General features: G+C 49.1%; 1 protein-coding gene across 1 annotated transcript; it reads right to left on the reverse strand.

Annotated features, from left to right (window-relative positions):
* Window positions 1-666: 666 nt before the first annotated feature.
* On the reverse strand, window positions 667-25,868 carry LOC125431253 (arf-GAP with Rho-GAP domain, ANK repeat and PH domain-containing protein 1-like). Its single transcript, XM_048494012.1, is given in 12 exon segments — window positions 667-896; window positions 4,528-4,633; window positions 4,779-4,859; window positions 5,741-5,827; window positions 8,238-8,385; window positions 10,493-10,598; window positions 17,587-17,740; window positions 17,743-17,810; window positions 19,170-19,333; window positions 21,306-21,351; window positions 24,002-24,197; window positions 25,704-25,868. Coding segments are annotated over 12 exon segments (1,536 nt in total). The 5' UTR covers window positions 25,854-25,868.
* Window positions 25,869-26,044: the final 176 nt, after the last annotated feature.

Below are 26,044 nucleotides of genomic sequence, written 5' to 3' on the forward strand. Positions count from 1 at the left end.
GCACTTGGCCACGAAAAGGTTCGCCATCGCTGATATAGAGGTTTAATTCTTGGGTCACTGTGTTGTTTTGTATTATGTTATTGAAAGAGAAAGTCGCCTTCTGCCCTATTACTGTCATTATGCTGCTAATGATGTTTGTTGTTATGAGTATTATTGCTTTATATAGTTTATGACGTTGTGTTATGATTATTATACTGTTATATGATGTTGTGATGTTATAATGCTGATGTTTGCTGTTGTAATCCTAGGTTTAAAAGGTTATATTCATTGCAGTTAGAACGATATGTCAAAATGTTATGTTATTTATTCCATGTTCATTGATGCTACATTTTTGCTGGTTGTAATTTAATGTTATGGCTAGTAATCTTGATCCTCTTTGATCTGAGATTGCAAATGCCTTAACAGACCAGGTGCTCAGGAGAAACAGCTGCAGAAGGCCATTGCTTTCACCTCCTGCAGGTGAGCTCCCAAAGGCACCTGGTGGGCCACTGCGAGTAGCAGAGAGCTGGACTAGATGGACTCTGGTCTGATCCAGCTGGCTTGTTCTTATGTTCTTATGTTATGCTATTGATATTGTCATTTTGCAGCTGTTGTTCACCGCCCCGAACCCTTTGGGAGAGGGTGGTATACAAATCTAATAAACCATAACCAAACCATAAAGATACGCTACCGAGCCATCAAGACGGAGGTCCTTGAAGGAAGGCACCTCCGAAGACGGCCACAGCTGCCCTTCCCCAGCACCCGCAGGCTGATGAGCTGCTCGATGGCTGCCTCTACCTTACCTGTGTAGACCAGCATGGGCTCCATGGCCCCGTGTCTCTTCACCACCAGGTAGCTGTCCTTCCCCAGGCCGTGCACGATGGGAAGCACTTTCTCGCTGTAGTGCAAAGGCCGTTCTGCAGCAGGAGAGAAAAGAAGGAGAAGAGTTTTTCTCGACCTTTAAGGCAGTGGTGGCGAACCTATGGCACGGGTGCCAGAGGTGGCACTCAGACCCCTCTCTGTGGGCACGCGCAAACAGAGGTTTCCCCCCCACACACACACACACATCTAGGCTGGCCTGGGCCACTGGGCTCGATTATTAGCATTAAACCTAAGACCTAGTTTTGGGGAAGCAGTGTAGGTAACCCTGTTAAGCGCTGTTAAGCCCCACGAATTTTCATGCAAAGAACTAAAGTGCAATCCTTTACCTGGGAGTAAGCTTAGTTGCTGGCAGTGGGGCTTGCTTCTGAGTAAACCTCCTAGGGTTGTGATTCACCCATTGGAAGAGTTGCACGATTGCTTCAAAGCCAAGCCACCGACTACCACCAAGCTTACTCCCGAGTAACACACGCCTTGGAACCAACCGTTTTTTCTAAACTAAAACCTCAGTATTCAGGCTACATTGCCGTGTGGGCACTTTGCGATAAATAAGCGGGTTTGGGGTTGCAATTTGGACACTTGGTCTCGAAAAGGTTCGCCATCGCTGCTTTACGGAGTCTCTTAGCAGCTTAAGAACATAAGAACGTAAGAAAAAGCTGCGTCCATAAAAGGGCGACCATGAGAGGCGGAGCCAGCCACTAAATGGGTGCCACAAGAGGTGAAGCCAATCACCCGCCCTGGGTGCCTGTGGACGTGGAGCCAACCACAAAAAGTGAGAGAGCGAGGGCATGCCTGCATAACTCTAGCGCAGGGGTCTTCAAACTATGGCCCTCCAGATGTTCACAGACGACAATTCCCATGAGTCCTACCACTTGGCCATGCTGGCAGGGGTTGATGGGAATTGTAGTCCATGAACATCTGGAGGGCCATAGTTTGAAGACCCCTGCTTCTAGCGGAAGGGCATGCCTGCATAACTCTAGCCTTTCAAGCGGAAGTTCTGTGTAACACGACGCCCCTTAAAACGGAGCTGGGGTTCAAAAATGTTAGAATATTTGGCATCTCTTTTGTTTAAGTTATTGCAGGAGCAAGATAGTCGCACCATTTGGTTGCTGTGTGCTAATGGAGACCGCTGGGCAGTTAACTGGTTGATTGAGGTTGACCTTTAATGCTGTATATTATGGTTTAGCCTCCATGTTCCTTACCTCTCCTTTCCCTTTTACTCCTTGTCCTTCATGCTGCATGATTGTATCCCGTGCTGTTGTGTATTCTTTCCTTGTCTGCTAATTTGTGTAAACTTGTTTGCCTGCCAGTGTTTTTTTAGCACAGGACTATTTTGTCTTCCTCTTTTTGTGAATACACATTTTTGTAGCCTGAGTTTTTATATTTAGAACTTTATTAAAACTCCTTTTTCTACAGCTGCGTTTCCTCTGCTAAGGAACTGGGTAGTTTCAGTTCTTCTGTCAAAAATATGTTCATGCAGCGGCGTAGGAGGTTAAGAGCTCGTGTATCTAATCTGGAGGAACCGGGTTTGATTCCCCGCTCTGCTGCCTGAGCTGTGGAGGCTTATCTAGGGAATTCAGATTAGCCTGTGCACTCCCACACACGCCAGCTGGGTGACCTTGGGCTAGTCACAGCTTCTGGGAGCTCTCTCAGCCCCACCTACCTCACAGGGTGTTTGTTGTGAGGGGGGAAGGGCAAGGAGATTGTCAGCCCCTTTGAGTCTCCTACAGGAGAGAAAGGGGGGATATAAATCCAAACTCTTCTTCTTCTTCTTCTTCTTTTCATAGATTGACTCTTTCCCCCCCCTTTTCTTACTATGCTCGTTCCATTTTGAAACAAGACAAAACATGTTAATTTTTTTCCTAATCTTCTACAAATTTAATAATTGGCTACGCTTTCTTTTTTCAGATGTGGATAAAGACTCACACCCACTCTGTCTAAAACTAGAAGTACTTGTAACAAAGGAGGAATCTCGTTTCTTATTGTTCTACTTAAGAACATAAGAACATAAGAAAGAGCCTGCTGGATCAGACCAGAGTCCATCTAGTCCAGCACTCTGCTACTCACAGTGGCCCACCAGGTGCCTTTGGGAGCCTGGAAGCATGCAGGAGGTGAAGGGAGCAATGGCCTTCTAAGGCTCTTTGAAGCACCTGGTCTGCTAAGGTGCATTTTGCAATCTCAGATCAAGGAGGATCAAGATTGTTAGCCATGAATAGAGCTCTCTCCTCCATCAATCTGTTCAAGCCCTTTTGTAAAGCTTATCCAGGTGAGTGGCCATTACCACCTCCCATGGCAGCATATTCCAAACACCAATCACACGTGGCGTGAAGAAGTGTTTCCTTTTATTAGTCCTAATTCTTCCCCCCAGCATTTTCAATGGATGCCCCCTGGTTCTAGTATGGTGAGAAAGAGAGGAAAATTTATCTCTGTCAACATTTTCTACCCCATGCATAATTTTATAGACTTCAGTCATATCCCCCCTCAAACTTCTTTCTATTATACCAACGTATACGTTTTTGTACACTTTTGTAACCTTTCAATAAAGCATTAAAAAATGTGTTCATGCATATTCCTTTAGTCATGCGACAAAGGTTCCTTCTGCCGTGGCGGCAAGCTGTGGTCGAAACAACTCCCCTGTTTCCTCGAAAATAAGACGTACCCCAAAAATAAGTCCTAGAATGATTTTTTGGGATTTTTGGAGGATGCTTGAAATATAAGCCCTATTCCAAAAATAAGCCCAAGTTAAAGATTTCCCGGCACAGCTGATCTGGTCCTGTGGGGGACGTAAAATCATAGGGGAAAAAAGACACCCCCTGAAAATAAGCCCTAATGCATTTTGGGAGCAAAAATTAATATAAGGCCCTGTCTTATTTTCAGGGAAACACGATACCAACATACCTGCACAGCCAATCGGATCTCCAGTGGCCAAGCAAAGCTCTGCCCACTTTCGAAAAACATTTGGCGGGCGTTAGGAAATGCGTGGCAGGCACTGTGGTCCCCCCGGGCACCAGGTTGGGGGCAATGCCTGGGGAAGTAGGGGCGGCTGGCCCGGCCCTGAAGGAGCCGTGGCGTAGACAACAACCAGCCTGCTTCTCAAGACTTTCAGGTGGCCGGATATCAGGGGCATAACAAGGCAAACTGTAGCCCTGGGCAAAACCTGAGTTGGATGCCCCCTTCCCCATGGGCGGCCACTCCACCACGACCAAATTGTTTTTGCACCAGGACATTGGTGCCTGCAAAGGGTGCATTTGTAGACATATCAGCACCAAAATTTCAGGGTATCATCTGGAAACTGTCCTGATGGGACCCCCCAAGTTTGGTGCAGTTTGGTTTAGGGGTTCCAAAGTTATGGACCCTCAAAGGGGGTGCCCCATCCCCCATTCTTTGCTAAGGAGATGGGGGCTACCCTTTTGAGGGTCCATAACTTTGGACCCCTGAACCAAACTGCTCCAAACTTGGGGGGTAGCATAAGGACAGTCTCCTGATGATACGCTAAAATTTTGGTGCCGATATCCTAAAAACTGCGCCCCCTGCGGGCCAAAAATGGAAAACCACCAAAAATACCCAAAAATGAACCCTGCATTTTGATGCCCCCCCCCACAAGGTGGTGCCCTGGGCAGCTGCCCACCTTGCCCAATGGGCATTACGCCCCTGCCGGATATGACTCACCCACTTCGTCCCGCTCGTTGACTTCAAAGCAACTCCAGTAATCCTTGTCCTTTGTGGTGACTTTCCGTCGATCTAAGATTTCAGTGTCAGCTCTTCCTACCACAAGCTGGAATCTGGAGTATGGGAAAAATTAGAACGGTGCCCTCAGTGGTGTTTCCTCCAAAGCTCTGCAAATACATGGAATCAGAGCATGGCAGAACCTGCTCTCTTCGAAGGGGTTTGCTTCATTAGCTCTGCTTTATCACACACACACACACACACACCTTAATGTGTTGCTCCGCCTCTGTCTTCTTCTCTTCCAGGTACACTGTGCAGATGAAGTCGCCTGCTTGCTAGGACCCTGCATAGATGAGAAGGAAAGAGGCATAAGGGAGGCAGCCGAGTCCCACTCTGCAGGGATGTTTTACTTAATTCATAACCCACCTTTCTTCCACTAGGGCAGGGGTCTGCACCAGGGACTCAAGGTAGGGTAACCCTAACCCTGTCTCTGTAACCCCATGCCTGTGAAATGGGCTTCGACTCCAGGCGGGGCGGAGACTCAAAGCAGCAGAAGGCAGAGCTGGCAAGTGTAGTTTGGCACGGGTGCCAGACGCAGGCTACTCAGACTGACCCTATTTGTATAAGCCCTTATACACCTTGTTCAGGTAACTGCAATGTTGCTGGGAACCACTTCGGAAGGGAGTTGTTTATCTTTTGCCATGTTGTAAAATGTTGGAGTTTATTGTTCCAGGGTTTCTTTTATGTTTGTAATGGTGAAAGTTCTCCCAGGAACCTTCATCATGTTGAATCCTGTTCATCAAGCCCTGAGTCTCTCAGGAGCCAACCCAATTTTGCAGAGAAGAATTGGACTTGGCAGTATCAGAAGACTGTAAATAGAAGGACTTGAAATGTCCCGAACAGGACCTTGTATGTGATGTTAAATGTTGATGCTTGATGTTATATGTTAAGAAAGTTAAGGCCAGAGGTGGGATCCACCAGTTCTCACCACTCTCTGAAGTGGTTACTAACTCTTTCTTGAGTGCTGACAAGGGGTTACTAAAGCAACCTCCCTGCCCATTAGGGACTGGAGGCGCGTGTGTGTGGCGGCGCCACTGTTTGAATCCCACCCCCATCGGAACCTGTTATTAAAATTTTTGGATCCCACCACTGGGTTGCGTCAAAACTACACAGCTGCAGGCAGCTGAGTTGGACAACTCAGCTCTGCGCGGCCTACCTGTGCCCCACTGGAAGAGCCGGCGATCCGCATCCTCATGATGGCCGCGATTTCCTCCTGCTGCCGCCGCATCTCTTCCTCGTCCACCTGACGAGCGGAAGGAAACAGGATCGAAAAGAGGGCCCTTTAAAGAGGGTGGGGTTTTGCCACGGAAGCAGCCGCGCAAGAGCGACAAACGATGAACCGTTACCCCCCTGCAAGTCTTTCTCAAGGGATATGAAAGGACACGCAGGTGGCCCTCCGTTCCCGGTCTCTGTCACGAAACATGGACGGCAGGAACAATGAAGGCATGTGCGAACATGTGCAGAGTGCCGTTCCTTTCACCGCCAAACAAGTAACCATGGTGGAGGTGGGTTGCTGTTCATGAGCACAACCAAGACTGGCCACGATTCAAGGCACTTCGGCACTTCCTTTCTACTCTTCAACCGCAACTGAATTCCCAGTTCCAACAACCTCCAACCCTTTTTGGAACACTTTAGACAAATGTGACCTCCCCTCCCCCCATGATTCCCAGAAGCCCTGGACAAGTGAGCACAGCATCAATGAGCCCCCTGGGCTGCCTGGGCACCCCCTCCTGCTACTCCCTAGCCACTTGGACTCCCCTTACGGCATCCCCCTAGCTGCCCGGGCTCTCCGTCTGGCTGCCCCCCAGCCACCTGGGCTCCCTAGATGGCTGCCATTTGGCTGCCTGGGCTCCCCCTCCAGCTGCACCTGGAAACTTGGACTCCCCTTCCAGCATCCCCCTAGCTGCCCGGGCTCTCCGTCTGGCTGCCCCCTACTCACCTGGGCTCCCTAACTGGCTGCCTGGGCTCTCCCTCCAGCTGCAGCTGAGCACACCCTCCTGCTACCCCCCCTGGCCACTTGGACTCCCCTTCACGCATCCCCCCAGCTGCCCGCCTCCGTCTGGCTGCCCCCCAGCCACCTGGGCTCCCTAGCTGGCTGCCCCTTGGCTGCCTGGGCTCCCCCTCCAGCTGCACCTGGAAACTTGGACTCCCCTTCCAGCATCCCCCTAGCTGCCCGGGCTCTCCGTCTGGCTGCCCCCTAGCCACCTGGGCTCCCTAACTGGCTGCCCCTTGGCTGCCTGGGCTTTCCCTCCAGCTGCAGCTGAGCACCCCCTCCTGCTACTCCCTGGCCACTTGGACTCCCCTTCCAGCATCCCCCTAGCTGCCTGGGCTCTCCCCTAGCCACCTGGGCTCCCTAACTGGCTGCCCCTTGGCTGCCTGGGCTCCCCCTCCAGCTGCACCTGGGCACCCCCTCCTGCTACTCCCTGGCCACTTGGACTCCCCTTCCAGCATCCCCCTAGCTGCCTGCTCTCCCCTAGCCACCTGTGCTCTCTAACTGGCTGCCCCTTGGCTGCCTGGGCTCCCTCTCCAGCTTTTACCTGTCCGCTCCCTCCAGCTGCATCTGGCCTCCTGGCCTCCCTAACTGGGCATCCCCCTAGCTGCCTGGGCTCCTAACCTGGCCACCTGGCCTCCCCTAACTGGCTGCCCCTTGGCTGCCTGGGCTCCCCCTCCAGCTGCACCTGGGCACCCCCTCCTGCTACTCCCTGGCCACTTGGACTCCCCTTCCAGCATCCCCCTAGCTGCCCGGGCTCTCCCCTAGCCACCTGCCTCTCAACTGGCTGCTCCCGCTGCCTGCCTCTCCAGCCACCTGGCCCCTCCAGCTGCATCTGGGCTCCCCCTCCTGGGCTCCCTAACTGGGCACCCCCACCTGGGCTCCCTAACCCCCACCTGGGCTCCCTAACTGGCTGCCCCTTGGCTGCCTGGGCTCCCCCTCCAGCTGCACCTGGGCACCCCCTCCTGCTACTCCCTGGCCACTTGGACTCCCCTTCCAGCATCCCCCTAGCTGCCCGGGCTCTCCCCTAGCCACCTGGGCTCCCTAACTGGCTGCCTGGGCTCTTCCTCCAGCTGCAGCTGAGCACCCCCTCCTGCTACTCCCTGGCCACTTGGACTCCCCTTCCAGCATCCCCCTAGCTGCCCGGGCTCTCCCCTGGCCATCTGGGCTCCCTAACTGGCTGCCCCTTGGTTGCCTGGGCTCCCCCTCCAGCTGCACCTGGGCACCCCCTCCTGCTACTCCCTGGCCACTTGGACTCCCCTTCCAGCATCCCCCTAGCTGCCCGGGCTCTCCGTCTGGCTGCCCCCTAGCCACCTGGGCTCCCTAACTGGCTGCCCCTTGGTTGCCTGGGCTCCCCCTCCAGCTGCACCTGGGCACCCCCTCCTGCTACTCCCCTTCCAGCATCCCCCTAGCTGCCCGGGCTCTCCCCTAGCCACCTGGGCTCCCTAACTGGCTGCCCCTTGGCTGCCTGGGCTCCCTCTCTAGCTGATACTCAACCACCTTGATTCCCACCGTGGCTGCTCCCTAGCTGCCCAAGCTTCCCCTCCGGCTGCCCCCTGGCCTCCTGGGTTCCCCCTCTGGCTGCCGGAACTCCTGTCCATCCCTGTATCCCCTTTTGGTTTCCACAGATGAAGGGCGGGGCTGTTCCATTCTCCCCACGTACACTGAATATGTCCACGTAGCATCGGATGAGGTCCTCCACCACTCGCCCGGCCTTGTAGTCTTTGCCGTCCGTCTGGAAGAGCGTCGGCCCGAAGACGATGGCCAGGTTGTGCGTGTTCATCTGGTTCACGTCTGAGAAACACTGGACGCTGCAAAGGAAGCAAAACACCTTCGTTCCTCTGTGGGACCGCCGCTTCCGCCTACAGGAAGTGGTTCCCGGAGGAGAGATCCCGGAGGCTCAGAGGTGGTGCTGCTGACACCCTGTGGCTCAGCTGACCAGGCGCAAATTTGGCCGGCCTTGGGGTAGAGGACGTTTGCTCTGCTCCTACAGGGTGGCAGCTCACTTCCTTCTTTGCCTGTCACGTGCACAGCTGGGAGTCTTAATAGACCATAAACTGAACATGAGTCAGCAGTGTGATGCAGCAGCCAAGAAAGCCAATGCGATTCTGGGGTGCACCAATAAGGGTATAGTGTCTAGAACGAGGGATGTAATGGTACCTCTCCATTCTGCATTGGTCAGACCTCATCTGGAATATTGTGTCCAGTTCTGGGCACCACAATTCAAGAAGGATATTGACAAGCTGGAACGGGTCCAGAGGAGGGCAACCAAAATGGTCAAAGGTCTGGAATCCATGCCCTACGAGGAGAGACTTAGGGAGCTGGGGATGTTTAGTTTGGTGAAGAGAAGGTTAAGAGGGGACGTGATAGCCATGTTTAGACCTTAAACTAAACATGAGTCAGCAGTGTGATGCGGCGGCCAAGAAAGCCAGTATGATTCTGGGCTGTATCAATAAGAGTATAGTGTCTAGATTGAGGGATGTAATTGTACCTCTCTATTCTGCATTGGTTACACCTCACCTGGAGTACTGTGTACAGTTCTGGGCTGGAGTACTGTGTACAATTCTGGGCAGTGCAATTCAAGAAGGATATTGACAAGCTGGAACGGGTCCAGAGGAGGGCGACCAAAATGCTCAAAGGTCTGGAATCCATGCCCTACAAAGAGAGACTTAGGGAACTGGGAATGTTTAGTGTGAAGAAGTGAAGGTTAAGGGGGACATGATAGCTACATTTAAATATTTGAAGGGGAGTCATGTTGGTGAGGGAGAAAGTTTGTTTTCTGCTGCCTCTGTGAGACTAGGACCCGGAGTCATGGGTCTAAGGTGCAGGAAAAGAGATTCCACCTAAACATTAGGAAGAACTTCCTGACTGGGCTAGGGCTGTCGGACAGTGGAATTCACTGCCTCGGAGAGTGGGGGAGTCTCCTTCTTTGGAGGCTTTTTAAGAGAGGCTGGATGAACATATGTCGGGAGTGCTTTGATTGTGTGTTCCTGTATGGAAGGGGGTTGGACTGGATGGCCCTCTTCCAACCCTATGATTCTATGATTCCCCGAATCCCCCTATTATTATTATTATTATTATTATTATTATTATTATTATTATTATTATTATTATTATTATTATTATTATTATTATTATTATTATAATACACATAACAACACAGCACAAGTGTCTGGAATTCATCTCTGAATAGCGAAGTCCTCCCCAAGGAATTCTGTGGGATATTAGAGGCATTTATGTAGAATATGTGCAGCCCCTAGAAGTGTTGCTTCTCTGCAGCATATGGACTGATGTTCTGTCCAAGTTTTCTTAGGGCTTCTTTCCAGATAAGTTTCAAGATTTCTTGGGATTCCTCCTAGAGCACCGACAACCAGTGGGATTACTCGGTTGTCTCTTTTTTGCCACAATCGCTCAACCCCACCTCCCAGGTAGGTCCTTTGTATTTTGCATCTTTTCCAGCTCTTTGTCCCCTAATTCATACCAACTGGGTACAGCAACATCTAAGGATCCAAACATGTTTTTTTCTCTATCACTGTTATGTCTGGGGTGTTGTGTGCCAGGTGTCTGTCTGTTTGTTATTATTATTATTATTATTATTATTTGTTGTTGTTGTTGTTGTTATTATTATTATTATTATTATTATATTTATTATATTTATTATATTTATTATATTTATTATATTTATTATATTTATAAACCGCCCTCCCCCGGAGGGCTCAGGGCGGTGAACAAAACAAATAGAGAGAGCACAAATAAAATCAATAATATCAAGATTTAAATAAATCATTAAATAGTGGCTCTATATATGTTAAAACCAACCCCATTAAAATGCAGCGTCCTAATATCAGATATACCGATGGCATCCTACTAATAAATCCCCTGAGAAAAAAGGAGAGGGGGGGACGGCAGGGTCCTTACCGGTACAGGTGGTTGACCAAGGCCTTCACCGTGGCTCTGTTGACGGCCGGGAGGCAGCTCAGCAGTGTCTGGTACTGGCTGATCTTTTCTCCGTTGTCCTCAAGAGCTGGAAGGACAAGAGGGTCACAGTGAAAAGGACTGAGGAGGGGATGGCATCACACACGCAGCTGCCTTATGCTGAATCTAGCAACCTCAGCATTGTCCACTCTGACGGGCAGCTGCTCTACGGAGACTCAAGCAGAGGTCTTTCCTATGGTCCTTTTTAGATGGAGATGCCGGGGATTGAGTCTGGGGCCTTCCACTTGTGAAACGGAGACACTTCCACTGAGCCAAAGACCCTCACAACTTTAAGCACCGTGTTGCCAACCTCCAGTTGGCACCTGGAAATCTCCTGCTATTACATAAGAACATAAGAACAAGCCAGCTGAATCAGACCAGAGTCCATCTAGTCCAGCTCTTTGCTACTCACAGTGGCCCACCATACAACTGATCTCCAGATGAGCAAGGTCGGTTTCCCTGGAGCAATGGCTGCTTCGGAGGGTGGGCTCCATGCCGTGAGAGGTCCCTCTCCAGACCCCGCCCTCCCCCCAGGGCCCACCCCCCCCCCAATCTACGGGTACTTTCCAACCTCAAGCTGGCAATGCTAGACCCAGACCGTGGTAGGATGACAGAAACTCTCTCCCTGTTGAACCTTCTCAGGCTAAAACCAAAACATTAAGTATAAGCATAAGCATAAGCATTTTATTGTCATTGTGCACGCACAACGAAAATTTACAGCAGCATTCCTCGGATGTAATACCATTTCAGACTCATACCCCATCCTCCCTTTCCCCTTCTCTCCACCCATCCCTCCACAGCCCCAAACACATCAACACGAAGCTAATGGAGTTCAGCGTGAAGCCACCATTTTAGAGTATTGTCCCTAAGCCTTCCTCTTTGTCCTAGTTTTCATTAGACCTGTGTCAGTCTGGGTCGGATGGTCACAGTTCACAAAGAGAGTGTGCTGGACGAGACGGGTCTCTCAGAATATTTTGGGCTTTCTTCAGGCTTCGGGCATTATAGAGTTCTTCCCAGGAGGGGAGAGGGCAGCCGATAATCCTCTGGGCAGTAGTGATCACCCTTTGGAGCGCCTTCCTATCTGCCGCTGTGCAACTGGAGAACCAGACACAGATGCAGTAGGTTAAGACACTCTCTATGGCACAGCGGTAAAAGGACACCAGGAGTTTTCCATTCAGTTGTTGTTTCCTTAACAGTCTCCGATAGTACAGTCTTTGCTGGGCCTTCTGAACCATCAAGGGCAGTCTGAACTTCCCAGGTCAGGTCCCCTTTAATCATGACTTCCAGAAATTTAAAACTAGCCACCACTTCTAACTTGATCTCCATTTATAGTCAAGGGCTGAATTTCTGAGCTATTCCTTCTATAGTCCACTACGAGCTCCTTTGTCTTGTTAGTATTAACTATGAGTCTGAAATTATGAGGGTATATGAGTCTGCAATTGTGTGCATCGAGGAATGCTGCTGTAAATTTTGTTGTGCATGCACAATGTTTATAGTTTAGCAATGAACTGACAAATCAAGGGAGAAAGACCCAAACCACCATACAATGGCTATCAGTAACAACATAACGTGTGTGAAGGAGAAGGAGGAGGAGGAAGAGGAGGAGGAGTTTGGATTTATACCCCACCTTTCTCTCTTGTAAGTGGCTTACAAGCTCCTTTCCCCTCCTCTCCCCACAACAGACACCTTGTGAGGCAGGTGGGGCTGAGAGAGGTCAGAGAGAACTGTGACTGGCCCAAGGTCACCCAGCAGGAATGTACGAGTGTGGAAACACATCTGGTTCACCAGATAAGCCTCCACAGCTCAAGTGGCAGAGTGGGGAACCAAACCCGGTTCTCCAGATTAGAATCCACCTGCTCTTAAGAACATAAGAACATAAGAACTAGCCTGCTGGATCAGACCAGAGTCCATCTAGTCCAGCTCTCTGCTACTCGCAGTGGCCCACCAGGTGCCTTTGGGAGCTCACCTGCAGGAGGTGAAAGCAATGGCCTTAAGAACATAAGAACTAGCCTGCTGGATCAGACCAGAGTCCATCTAGTCCAGCTCTCTGCTACTCACAGTGGCCCACCAGGTGCCATGGGGAGCCTACCCAGCAGGAGGTGAAAGCAATGGCCTTCTGCTGCTGCTGCTGCTCCTGAGCACCTCGTCTAGATAGGCTGTTAGACAGTGCTGGGGTGGAGTCAGCAGTTGTGGTCCACATTGGTACCAATGACATTGGGAAATGTAGCCGGAGGTCCTTGGAAGCCAAATCGGCCAAGCAGGGAAAAAAGGTTAAAATCCAGGACTCCCCAAGGTGGCATTCCCTCCTCAATGCTACCTGTTCCACGCCAACAGGGAGAGCTAGAAGTGCTTTATTACAGGGTCCCAACAGCGTGGATGAGAAGGTGGTGTAAAGGCAGAGGGTTTGTGCCTTTGTCAGGAACTGGGGAACCTTTGGGATAAGGCAGGCCTGTACAAAGGGACGGGATTTATCTTAACCAAAGAGGGAACCAGGCTGGTTACGTCAACGCTAAAAAAGGTGGCAGAACAGCTTTAAACTGATCCTTGGGGAAAGCCGACAGGAGCTGAGGGGTGACTTCGGTTCGAATAGAAACCATGGGATGCAGACACAGAGAGAGGTTTTTCTAAATCAACCACATATGTTTAGGAGCATAGTAATGTGGATAAGTGATAGTGTCTACAAAAGGCTAGAGGCAAAACACATAAATCCCAGGTTAAGGACATTGTGAGACAGAGTATACAAGTGTCTCTATGCTAATAGTAGAAGCATTCAATTCTAAAATGGGGAGCTTGGAGGCTATGAGTTTTGAAGGAGGACATTGATATAGTGGGTATCATAGACATGGTGGAATGAGGAGAACCAGTGGATGCTGTTATCCCAGGTTACAGGCCTCACAGGAAGGATAGGACAGGGCGATTGGGGTGGGGTATTCCTCACATCAGTAAAGAGAGCATAGTGTCACATAAATAGACAATGGTGGAGCTGATTCTCTACAGAAGCTAATTGTGGATATCAATACCAGGGTGAAGCAAAGTTTAACATTAGGAATACATTATCGTCCCCTGACCAAAGTGCACAAGAGGACTTTGAGATGGAAAGAAATTAGACAGGCCAACAAAAGCAAAATGTCGCGGTAATGGGCTGCATTTTATTATCCCTACATAAAATCCGGGAAAAATGCATGTTCAGGTCATAGTAAGGAGAGAACATCCTGATATGCTAAATGATCGTGGGCTTAGAGCAGATGGTTGTAAGAACCAACCAGGAGATGCGGGATCCTAGATCTAATTCTATGTGGGGACCCAGGACCTGGTGCGGGAAGTCAGTGTTGTTGAGCCGATAGGGAATACACCACAATGCTGTCAGATTCAGTATCTCTTTGCATGCTAACAAGCGGCAACTACTAATGTAAAGTTACATTTGCCTTCAGAAAGGAAATTCTCAAAGATGAGGGAGAAAGAGGAAGCTGAAAGGGAAAATCAAGAGTCAAAAATGTCCAAGGTGCTTGGAGGTTTAAAACACAGTCTTGGGCAAGCTCATTGAATGTGTTCCTGAGGGTTAGAAAGGCAGCTTCAGTCCAAAAGCAAGAAAGCCAAATTCAATGGTTAACAAGGGAGGCTTTTCGAGGTAATTATTAGGAAAAAAAAAAGATGTCTTTAGAAAAATGCAGTCCAACTTAACCTGATGAAGAATAATGAGAGGTCACAAAATGGTGGCAAAGGCAAAAGAGAAGCAGTTAGGCCATCAGGGGAGCAAGCAAAAAGGATTATATGGAACCATTGGCCGCGTAACATCACAAGACTAGCAACAAACAGCGCCCTTCGCTACATCAAAAGCAGGAAGCCAGCTAGGGAAGCCGGTAGGTCCGGTTGACTTATTTAGCGAAACAAAAGGTGTGCTGTGCTGCGACAGGAGATTGCAGAGAAGCTGAATGAATTCTTTGCATCTGTCTTCACCCAAGAGGAGGTGAGGGAAAATTCCGCACCTGGAACCAAGTAAGCTTCTTTAGGAGGTGAACTGAGGGAACTAGCTGCTAGTGGTAGACATGAAGAAGTTCTGCAAAGCCATTGATAAACTAAATGCTACCAAACCCCTGGGTCTAGATTTTCGTATCTATCCAAGAGTTCTAAAGAGCTCAAGCATGAAATCTTCCACGATGTTCTCACATTATGCAACTCATCCTCAAATCAGCCTCCATCCCTGAAGACTGAAGATGCCAATGTCACACCAATCTTCAAGAAAGGGTCTAGGGGGACCTGAAATTACAGGCCAGCTGCCAGACATCCGTTCCTAGTCAATTAGCAGAATCTATCATTAAAGATAAAATTACAACATGTAGAAAAGCAAGACCTGCTGAGGCAGAGTCAGTACGTATTTTTGTAGAGGCAAGTCCCAAGCCCGCAAACTTACTTGAGTTCTTGAGGGTGTAAAACAGACATGGGATAAGGGGAACCAGTGGACATTGTCTACTTGATTTCCAAAAGGTTTTTTGACAAAGTCTCACCAGAGACCAAGTTGAGAAGTTCCGCAAATGAAGGGAATAAGAGGTAGTCCTCCCATGGATTAAAAAACTGGTTGAGGAACAGGGAAACAAAGAGTAAGTGTAAAACTGGAAGTTCCTCACAATGGAGAGATGTAGGGAGTGGTGTCCCCAAGGATCCGCTTTGGGACCAGTGCCTTTTAACCTATTCCATAAACACCTGGAAGTAGGTGGGTAGTGTGGTGGCCAAGTTTGCAGATGATACTAAATTATGTAGGGTGGTGAGAACCACAAAGGGATTGGCGCAGAGCCCTGCCGGACCCTTTGATAACTAGGGTGAAAGGCTAAGAAATGGCAAATGCAGTTCAATGTAGCGAAATAAAAGTGATGCACGAGGGCAAAAAAAATCCAAACTCACATACATCGCCAGCTACAGGGCTGCGCTACCAGTCACAGACCCGCAGGGATTTAAGGCCTTAGCTGATAGTTCCATGGAATAAGCCAACTCAATGCATGGCAGCGTGAAAAGGAACTCTAAGGTCAGGATAATTAGGAAAGGGAATTGAGAATAAACTGCAAAAGTACTGTCATGCCCTTTATATAAACACGCGGGTGCCACCGTGACTTGGAGTACTGTGTTCAGTCTGGTCACACTCCCAAAAAGGATATCAAGAGATAGAAAGTGCAGAGAAGGGCAACGAGGATGATTGAAGGATTGAGCACCTTCCTTATGTGAGGGAGAGTAGCCGCAGCTTGGGACTCTTTTTAGCTCTGGAGAGGAGACGCCTGAGGGGGATATGATTGAAGTCTATAAAATGGCATGGGTAGAAACTGGATTAGAGAAATTTTTCTCCTCTTTTCCTCACAATATCAGAACCAGGGGCATCTATTGAAAATGCTGGGGAAGAATTAGGATCAATAAAGGAACACTTCTCTTTCACGCAACGCAGGATTGGTGTTTGGAATATGCTGCCACAGGAGGTGGTGATGGCCACCAACCCGGATAGCTTGCAGTGCCGGGCTTGGACAGGATTTTATGGAGGAGAAGTCAATCTATGGCTACCAATCTTGATCCTCCTTGATCTCAGATTGCTAATGCCTTAGCAGACCAGGTGCTCAGGAGCAGCAGCAGCAGAAGGCCATTGCTTTCACATCCTGCATGTGAGCTCCCAAAGGCACCTGGTGGGCCACTGCGAGTAGCAGAATGCTGGACTAGATGGACTCTGGTCTGATCCAGCAGGCTAGTTCTTATGTTCTTATGTTCTTATGTCTGCTAAGGCATTTGCAATCTGAGATCAAGGAGGATCAAGATTGGCTCTTAACCACTACACCACGCTGCCTCTCAACTAACACACACGTATTTCATATTAACAAAGAACATTAATATAAACATCATCTACAGTGCAAATCATAGAGGGGAGAGGAAGGGAAACAGTTTATAAGCCACTTTGAGTCTCCTTATAGGACAGAAAGGTGAGGTACAAATCCAAACTCTTCTTTTCTAAAATAATCGCTTCTTTTTTCCCCCCGTACATGGAGCTAAATGACCAGCAGGTGGTGCTAGAGGTACACAATGATGCGGGAGTCGGCTTTTTAATGAATTCCGGTCCTGCAAGGTTGCCTGTTTGTCTTGGAGACTAAACCATTGCAGAAAATTCTGGGTGGGCCAAGAAACGGTGAGTGGAAGTCTCTGGTGAGCCCATGAGGCTGCTTTATTTATCTGGTCGCCACATCTCAAAAAGGATATCAAAGAGAGAGAAAAAGTGCAGAGAAGGGCAACAAGGATGATTGAGGGACTGGAGCCCCTTCCTTATGAGGAGAGGCTGCATGCGTTTGGGACTCTTTTTTTAGTTTGGAGAGGAGACGCCTGAGGGGGGATAGGGATTGAAGTCTATAAAATTATGCATGGGGTAGAAAATGTTGAGAGAGAGAAATTCTTCTCTCTTTCTCACAATACTAGAACCAGGGGGCATCCATTGAAAATGCTGGGGGAAAGAAATTAGGACTAATAAAAGGGAAACACTTCTTCACGCAACGGGATTGGTGTTTGGAATATGTTGCCACAGGAGGTGGTGATGGCCACTCACCTGGGATAGCTTTAAAAAAGGGCTTGGACAGATTTATGGAGGAGAAGTCGATTCTGCTGGCTCCCAAATCTTGATCCTCCTTGATCTCAGGATTGCAAAATGCCTTCGTGAGACCAGGTGCTCGGGGAGGCTGAGCAGCAGAAGGCCATTGCTTTCACCTCCTGCAGGTGAGCTTCAAAGTGCACTCTGGTGGCCACTGGGAGTAGCAGAGCTGGACCAGATGGACCTATGGGTCTGATCCAGCAGGCTCTTTCTATGTTCTTAAGGCCATTGCTTTCTCACCTCCTGCATGTGAGAGTCTCTAAAGGCACTCCAGGGCCACTGGGAGTAGCAGAGAGCTGGACTAGATGGACTCTGGTCTGATCCAGCAGGCTAGTTCTTATGTTCTTATGTTTATTCTGACACGGAAGAGAGAGGCTCTTCCACCGAGCCACAGCTTCTGACTTCTCTAGGCAGTGGAATCCATTACCTGTGGCCCTGAGCCAGGCCTGGGAACAATCTTTGGTGAAGAGCCCGTCATCGATCTCCCGGAAGAAGCGCTTCAGCGTGTTGGCCACGTCAGTCTAATGTGCGTGATGCTCCTCTTCTTTGAGAGCTGGACTCTTAGCGAGCGCCCTCAAGCAGCTTACTCCAGGAGGCCGGTGGTCTTGGAGTTCTGTCCGCTCTTCCGATAGATCCCTTCTGAGGTCAGGCCTGCAAGAGACGACAGAAAATACATGATTTGAGGACAGTTTTAAAATGTCTCGCCGAAGGCTTTCATGGCTGGAATCAACTGGCTGTTGTGGGTTTTGTTTGTTTGTTTGTTTGTTTGTTTGTTTGTTTGTTATTGCCTATCCCCAAAGGGCTCAGGGCAACAATACAAAACAAGATACAAAACAGTACAAAACAATATAAAGCAAGATTCAATTAAAATAGCAATAAATATTTAAATATTTAAAATCCTATAAAATCCAACATTTACGAACACGATGGCGACTTTCCCGGCTGATGTTATGACCCTGCCTGTAATATTATTCAAAAAAGGGCTTTAAAAAAAAGGCTTTACACTTAAGATGTGCTGGTTTACGCTTGTGGCCAGTAGAGTGTCTAGTGGTAAGGAGTTCCGCAGCCTAACTTTTTTCCGAAGAAGCTCATACAACTTCTGAGAAAAAGAGAGGCAAATTTCACACCCATTCGCCCTCTCCATTGCGCTCAGTGTGGGCTCTGCAGCAGAGGCGTTCCTCCCATTGGGCAAAGTGGGCAGTTGTAGCTCCTGGTGGGCTTTTCACCCATGGGGGGCGCCAAAAATGCAGGTGGGATATTTTTGAATTTTCAGTGTATTTTCTGGTTTTGGCCTGCAGGGGGAGCAGTTTTTAGGCTAGCAGCACCAAAAATTCAGGGATTTTTCAGGAGACTATCCCGATGATATCACCCAGGTTTGGTGAGGTTTGGTTTAGGGAGTCCAAAGTTATGGACTCCCATAGGGAGTGTCCCCATCCCCCATTGTTTCCAATGGGAGCTACAGGGAGATGGGGCTACACCTTTGAGGGTCCATAACTTTGGACCCCCTGAACCAAACTTCACCAAACCTGGGTGGTATCATCAGTAGGGGCTCATGGAAGATACTCTGAAATTTTGGTGCTGCTATCTTCATAATTAGTATTCCCCTGACAGCAGGCACCCCCTAAATTTCCCCAGATTCTCCTTTTAAATCCACCCCTTCCCTGCCAATGCTTGTTTCTCTTTCTTTCTTTCTTTCTTTCTTTCTTTCTTTCTTTCTTTCTTTCTTTCTTTCTTTCTTTCTTTCTTTCTTTCTTTCTTTCTTTCTTTCTTTCTTTCTTTCTTTCTTTCTGTCTTTCTTTCTTTCTTTCTTTCTTTCTGTCTTTCTTTCTTTCTTTCTTTCTTTCTGTCTTTCTTTCTGTCTTTCTTTCAATGCCTAATAAAGGTTGTTGTTATTGCGGGGGCATCAAACTCAGGTTTTGCCCAGGGCTCCAGTTTGCCTAGGTACACCACTGCTGGTAAGACTCTGGGGGGGGTGGGGCTGCATCCGGACCCCCGAAGTCTTCCACATACCGCACTGGGTGATGTAATCAATGCACCGGTCCACAATGATGGGGACATCTGAGTCGGTCAGCTGCTGCTCGGACAGAGTGTCTCCAGAGGATCCGGCCGCTTTCTGGATCGCGCTGACCCATCCCAAGAAGTCCAGCTTCCTCTCGGCTTGGATGTACAGCGTCCTGGGGGAGGGGGGAGAGGAAAAGGCGGGCTGAGGAATGCTGGGATTTCCACCCTCCTCTTTTCAACGGGCTTCTTCCTGTGCAAAACAGCGATCGGCCCTCCGCTCAAGCCTACCTTCTAGAGCAGGCTGGGACCAGAGATGCCCCGCTTTTACGGGACAGTCCTACTTTCAAACAATTTGTCCCTTATCCCGCTGGGTTATTTCCCAATTGTCCCTATTTTTGGGAGGTTGTCGTGACTGCCTTCTAGGAGCACGGGTTTTCCGGGGCTTGCCAGCCGCTTCCCCACCTTGTCACAGGGCGGAACGGGTAATCCCTAGAAGGTCGCGGGCGCTTCCCGCGGCTGGGCGCGGCACATGCGCGACGCACGCGCTGTTGCCTACACTTCATTCCGGGTTCACAAAGCAAAGGTCTGGTCACCTTATTCCAGAGCAAAGGAGTGTGGAAAAGCCCCAAATCCTTTATTTCCTTTTCCTCAGGGATTATGGGGGTGGAAACAGCCATCAGGTTGCAGCCAACTTATAGTGGCCCAGGAGGGTTTATTTATTTATTTATTTATTTATTTATTTATAATTAGTCTTGTATACCGCCCTTCCCCCGAAGGGCTCTGGGCGGTGAACAACATGATAAAAACAATAATTACAATACCCCCATTAAAACAGATTAATAACAATGCATTGCATGGGCAAGAGATTATCAGATTAATAACAATGCATTCCAGGGCAAGAGATTATCAGAGACAGCTGCCATTGCCTGCCTCTGTGCAGCAACCCTGGATTTCCTTGGTGGTTTCCCATTCAAGTATTAAACAGGGCCAACCACACAGGTGGTTTGTCGTTGTGTGCCTCTGCAAAGCAAACCTGAACTTATTTGCTTGGCTCTCATCCAAATCTTTTAAGGCTTAATTCTATTAGCTTCTGGAGATATGAAGAGATTGTATTGTCTTGGGGGCCCCAGATCAGGGCAAAAGACACGCAGAGGTGGTTTGTCACTTCCTGCCTCTGCATTGCAACCCTGGACTTCCTTGGTGGTCTCCCATCCAAGTGCTAACTAAGGCTTACCCTGCTTCTGAGACATGATGAGTTCAGGCTATCTTGGGGGGCCCAGATCAGGGCAAAAGGCACACAAAGGTGGTTTGTCACTTCCTGCCTCTGCATAGCAACCCTGGACTTCCTTGATCCTTGCAGCCGGCTGAACTAAGGTAAGTGGGCGGGCCGCCATTTTACCCCAGGCGCCATTCCCCCCCCCCCCGAACGCCACTGTTCAGGGGCCTTTAAATTCCATAAGCAGAGCTGGTGAATCCCATCTAGAGTTGCCATCTCCAGGCGGGGAAATTCCTGGAGATCTGGGAGGTGAAGAAGGCAGGGTTTGGGGAGAGGGACCCCCTCAGAGAACCCCCTCAGTCCACTCTCCAAAGCTGCCATTTTCTGCAGGGGGAACCATCGCTGCCATCTGGAGGCGGTCCGTAATCCTGGGAGCACTCCAGGCCCCACCTGGAGGTTGGCAACTTTACAGAGCCCTCTGGCAGATAAAAAAATTATCCCACCCCCAATCTGTCTCCAATTCCCAACCCCCATCTTTAAGAACATAAGAACCTAAGAACTAGCCTCTGGTTCAGACCAGAGTCCATCTAGTCCAGCTCTCTGCTACTCGCAGTGACCCACCAGGTGCCTTGGGGAGCTCACATGCAGGATGTGAAAGCAATGGCCTTCTGCTGCTGCTGCTGCTCCTGAGCACCTGGTCTGCTAAGGCATTTGCAATCTCAGATCAAGGAGGATCAAGACTGGTAGCCATAGATCGACTTCTCCTGCATAAATCTGTCCCAGCCCCTTTTAAAGCTATCCAGGTTAGTAGCCATCACCACCTCCTGTGGCAGCATATTCCAAACACCAATCACACGTTGCGTGAAGAAGTGTTTCCTTTTGATTAGTCCTAATTCTTCCCCCCAGCATTTTCAATGAATCTTTCTAACCTTCTCCTCTCCACCAGCACGAGGACTTCGTTGTCTCCCTGGATAGCTGCAAAGCAAAGAGAAGCATTAAGCGTTCCGTCGGAGGCATCCAGGAACTCATTAAAATATTGACTGATCCATCAAATCGGTTGGAAGGCAGGCAGTCTTTCCGCAAGCAGGCCCTCGGTTCTGTCAGTAGCCCGTTTGTGCCGGCGGGCTCCGTTCTGAGCATCTCAAGAGAGCAGAGGAAGGAAACCTAAACGTGGTTAGCGACGCCTCAGCTCAATTCTTAATCGGGCAGGTTGTCTTTCTTGGGCCCATTTCTCACGGTGGGCAGAGGGTTCCAGAGAAAAAAAAAGAAGCACTTCTTCACACAGCTTATGGAACTCACTGCCACCGTACGCCATCAAGGCTAATGTCTGTCTCTCTTTGTCTCTTTCCCCTAGAGAGGCAGTGGCCTAGGGAGGTTAAGAGCTCGTGTATCTAATCTGGAGGAACTGGGGTTTGATTCCCAGCTCTGCCGCCTGAGCTGTGGAGGGCTTATCTGTGTGATCTAGATTAGGCCTGTGCACTCCCACACTTCTCAGCCAGTAACCTTGGGCTAGTCATTGTTTTCTTGGAGTTTTTCTCAGTCTTTACCTCACAGGGTGTTATTGGTAAGAGCCAGGAAGGGCAAGGAGATTGTCAGCCCCTTTGAGTCTCCTACAGGAGAGAAAGGGGGGATATAAATCCAAACTCTTCTTCTTCTTCTTCTTCTTCTTGCTCTGGGAGATTAAGGACCACTTTGCATACCCTGAGAGCCCCTTTCTCCATATAATAAGCCCCCTTCCCCAGTAGCCCTTGCTCAATATCTCTGGATGCCTCTCTGCCTGTGATATTGTTCCACACAGGATTGTTCTTCTGCCAGAGCTAAAAGTGGGTCAGAAAGCTCTATTCATCAAGCCATTCTGCTCCAAGACTACAACCCTTGTTCCCCAATTCCTTCATCTATTCCAAACCTATCTCCTCACAACAGTTTTTACCCTACGGCTGTGTCCATGTTCCGCTGCTTTGATTCTAGTGCGCTTGTATACCCCCATTATCCCTAAATAAAATCATTAAACTTTATTTGTCCTCTTGCAGAATTTCTTGCAAAAGCTGATCTTGGTGAAGAAGAAGAAGAAGATGAAGAAGATGAAGATGAAGAAGAAGAAGAAGAAGATGAAGAAGATGATGATGAAGAAGAAGAAGAAGAAGAAGAGGAGGAGGAGGAGGAGGAGGAGGAGGAGGGAGGAGGAATTTGGATTTATATCCCCCCTTTCTCTCCTGCAGGAGACTCCAAAGGGATTGACAAATCTCTTGCCCTTCCCCCCTCACAACAAACACCCTGTGAGGTGGGTGGGGCTGAGAGAGCCTGGAGACAGGACTGTAAAGATCTCAGCAATGCTGACTTCTCTACAGTCGCTTGCCTTGACTGCATTCCTTGACTCAAGGAAGGGCTAGAATTCATGGTGTTCACACGCTTGTTAGGAGGGCTTATCCTCATAGGAGTAAGATGAGGGAATCTGCCTCCCATGAGAATGGGGCTGAGACACCGGGAGGGGGATGACAGAGATGTTATAACCTTGTAGTTTTGAAGGGAAGTCCCATTCCCTGTCATGCCGTGTGTATGAGCTTTCTAAGATGTCTGAATAAATGGTCTTTCAACCAAAAGCCTTTTATTTCTGCCTCGTTGGAATTCCTCACAGTGACTAGCCCAAGGTCACCCAGCTGGCGTGTGTGGGAGCGTACAGGCTAATCTGAATTCCCCAGATAAACCTCCACAGCTCAGGCGGCAGAGCGGAGAATCAAACCCGGTTCCTCCAGATTAGATACATGAGCTGCAGCAGCAGCAGGAGGAGGAGGAGGAAGAGGAGGAGGATACCCCACCTTTCTCTCCTGTAAGGAGACTCAAGGTGGCCTACAAGCTCCTTTCCCTTCCTCTCCCCACCTTGTGAGGTAGGTGGGGCCGAGAGAGTTCCAAAGAACTGTGACTAGCCCAAGGTCATCCAGCAGGAATTTAGGAGTGTGGAAACACATCTGGCTCACCAGATAAGACTCCGCCACTCAAGTGGAGGAGTGGAGAATCAAACCTGGTTCTCCAGATTAGAACCCACCTGCCCTTAACCACTACGCCAAGCTGCCTCTGCTAGTAACACAATCCAGTGAGAATTAAGAACCTCAGAAGAAGAGCCCTGCCGGTATCTCCAGAGATGTATCACAGAGAGAAGTCTGTTACACACTGTGTCGAGTGAGAAAGGAAAGTGAAACAGACTTCCCTCTGTGATACACCTCTGAAGATGCCAGCCACAGATGCAGGCAAAACATTAGGAACCAGATCCACCAGACCACGGCCACAGAGTCTCGAAAACCCACCAGAACCTGTTGAATCCAGCCATGGAAAGCCTTCGGCTAAATAAACCTGTATAACTGTTTTTATAAGGGACGTGCCCCTGTGGGGATAGGGCAGGATACAAATCCAATAAATAAATAAACAATCTGATCTACTCTACTCCAGAAGGCTCTTCTTCTGAGGTTCTTAATTCCCACTGGGGAACGCCTCAATGCTGGATTATGCTATTTGAAGTAGACAATCGTTCCTGCCTTAATTGCACGGCACAGCCCGCACCAGGAAACACCCCTGCATCGGCCCCTCCTGGACCCAAACCACAGGGGGCCGTGGAAAGAGGGCTACTCACAGAGTTCTTGCAGCTTGCGCAGGTGAATGGCCTCCTCCTTCTCGCTGCCATCCAGGTAGGCGTAGAGGGTGGACTGCACCAAAGCGAACCAGCCTTCCTTGGCCCGCTCCAAGTTCAGGCCGCCCTTGTAGTGCAGTCTGCCGAGCCGCTGGAAATCTTTGTTCAGGAGGCCCTCAGCTGTGGCAGGGATGAAGGACTGGGGGCAGGAGGAAGAAGGGAAAAAAGGTCAGACCTTTGGCAGGGGAAGGTGGAGATCTCTTTGCAACGCCTGCCTTGTACCAGGGGCATAAGGAGGCAAACTGGAGCCCTGGGCAAAATCTGAGTTGGATGCCCCCCCCCCCCCATGGGCGGCCACTCCACCACGACCAAAAAAATTTTGCACCAGGACATTGGTGCCTGCAGGGGGTGTATTTTTAGACATATCAGCACCAAAACTGTCAGCGTGCAACAGGAGACTTGTCCTTGTGCTACCCTGCCTGTGTGGAGAGCCTATCTCAATGAGTCCAAAGTTATGGACTCCCAAAGGGGGTGCCCCATCCCCCATTGTTTCCAATGGGAGCTAATAGGAGATGGGGGGCTACAGTTTTGAGGGTCCATAACTTTGGCCCCCCTGAACCAAACTGCACCAAACTTGGAGGATCCCATCAGGACAGTCTCCAGGTGATACCCTGAAATTTTGGTGCTGATAGGTCCAAAACTGCACCCCCTGCAGGAACATCCCAGAAATTTGCCCAAGAATCTTTGTTCTGCATTGAGTTTTCTTCTGTAATAGCTGTCAATGGGGGGTTGCAGGCTGGTATTTGGGGAGTTACATTTCTGAAGGTACAGTCCTGTAAACTTGCTAGTTCGAGTTTTAAATTATGGACAGAAAGTTACCAGCTGGAAATTAGGAACTTTTTTTTACAGTAAGAGTTTTTTACGGTAACAGAAAATTATGAATGCCCCGCCCCCGGAATGCCCGGCCACGCCCCCGTTGTGCCCTCAAAATTTTATCCCCATTGGTGCTACGCCACTGTTTCAATCCCACCACCAAGGGAACCTGTTACTAACATTTTTGGATCCCACCACTGTATAAGACCCTGTCTTATTTTCAGGGAAACACGGGTATTATGCAGTGGGTGCACTAAATAGGTACAGTCAATCCACTTTTTCACCCAAAAGGCTAATGCACTTGTCCCAGGACAATTATTTATTTATTTATTTTTATTTATTTATTTATTGCATTTATAAACCGCCCTATCCCCTAAGGGCGCTGGGCAGTGAACAACAAATATTATCAACAATGTGGCAATAACAATATCATTTAAAATCCATAACGTTATTAAATATAGAAAATTACATAAAATTACATAAAATTACAGCGTTCCGTATAAACCATATGGCGTCCAGCATTAAAACTATCAATAAGAACCCCCTCCCGGAGAGTTTTATGGTTTTCAAATCTTTACGATGCAACGTACACACAGAAATGCTTCTCTAATAGTCCCCCGCAATAAATAAACCATTCAAACTTTCAAGTAACTACAACTACAAAAAAAAAACACTGCCCGAGCCAAAATAGGCTTGATGACTGATGATTGACAAAAGTGTAAGTTGTTAAGATTTCTTTGTGCTGAACGCATTGTAGTTACTTGAAATCCAGCAGGTATTTTGTGTGTTTTTTTTTAAACCCAGCCTTTGCCAGTCTTTCTGTCCTGCTCACCTTTGCCAGGCACTTGGTCCACTCCTGGACTGCCTCTGCGCTGTCCAGTCCGAACAGGTAGAGTCGCTCCGCATCTACGTACACTTCAAACGTGTGTGCGATCCTGGAAGGAGGCAGCAAAGGGAGGGGGTTAGCAGAGCAGGGGGTCATCCACCAAAGGGCTGTTGGTTCAGAGTGAGCGTGCGAGTCTGACACAAGCAGAGATCCAAGAGTTCCCTCCTCCCTGCCTGGAACTTCTTCCCATAACACACCTGTTCGTTCCACGACGCTGCCTTACACTGAATCCGATCATTTGGTCCCATGGTGGCGAACCTTTGGCACTCCAGATGTTATGGACTACA

Source organism: Sphaerodactylus townsendi, linkage group LG04, assembly GCF_021028975.2.
Source record: "Sphaerodactylus townsendi isolate TG3544 linkage group LG04, MPM_Stown_v2.3, whole genome shotgun sequence".
Classification (NCBI taxonomy): Eukaryota; Metazoa; Chordata; class Lepidosauria; order Squamata; family Sphaerodactylidae; genus Sphaerodactylus; species Sphaerodactylus townsendi.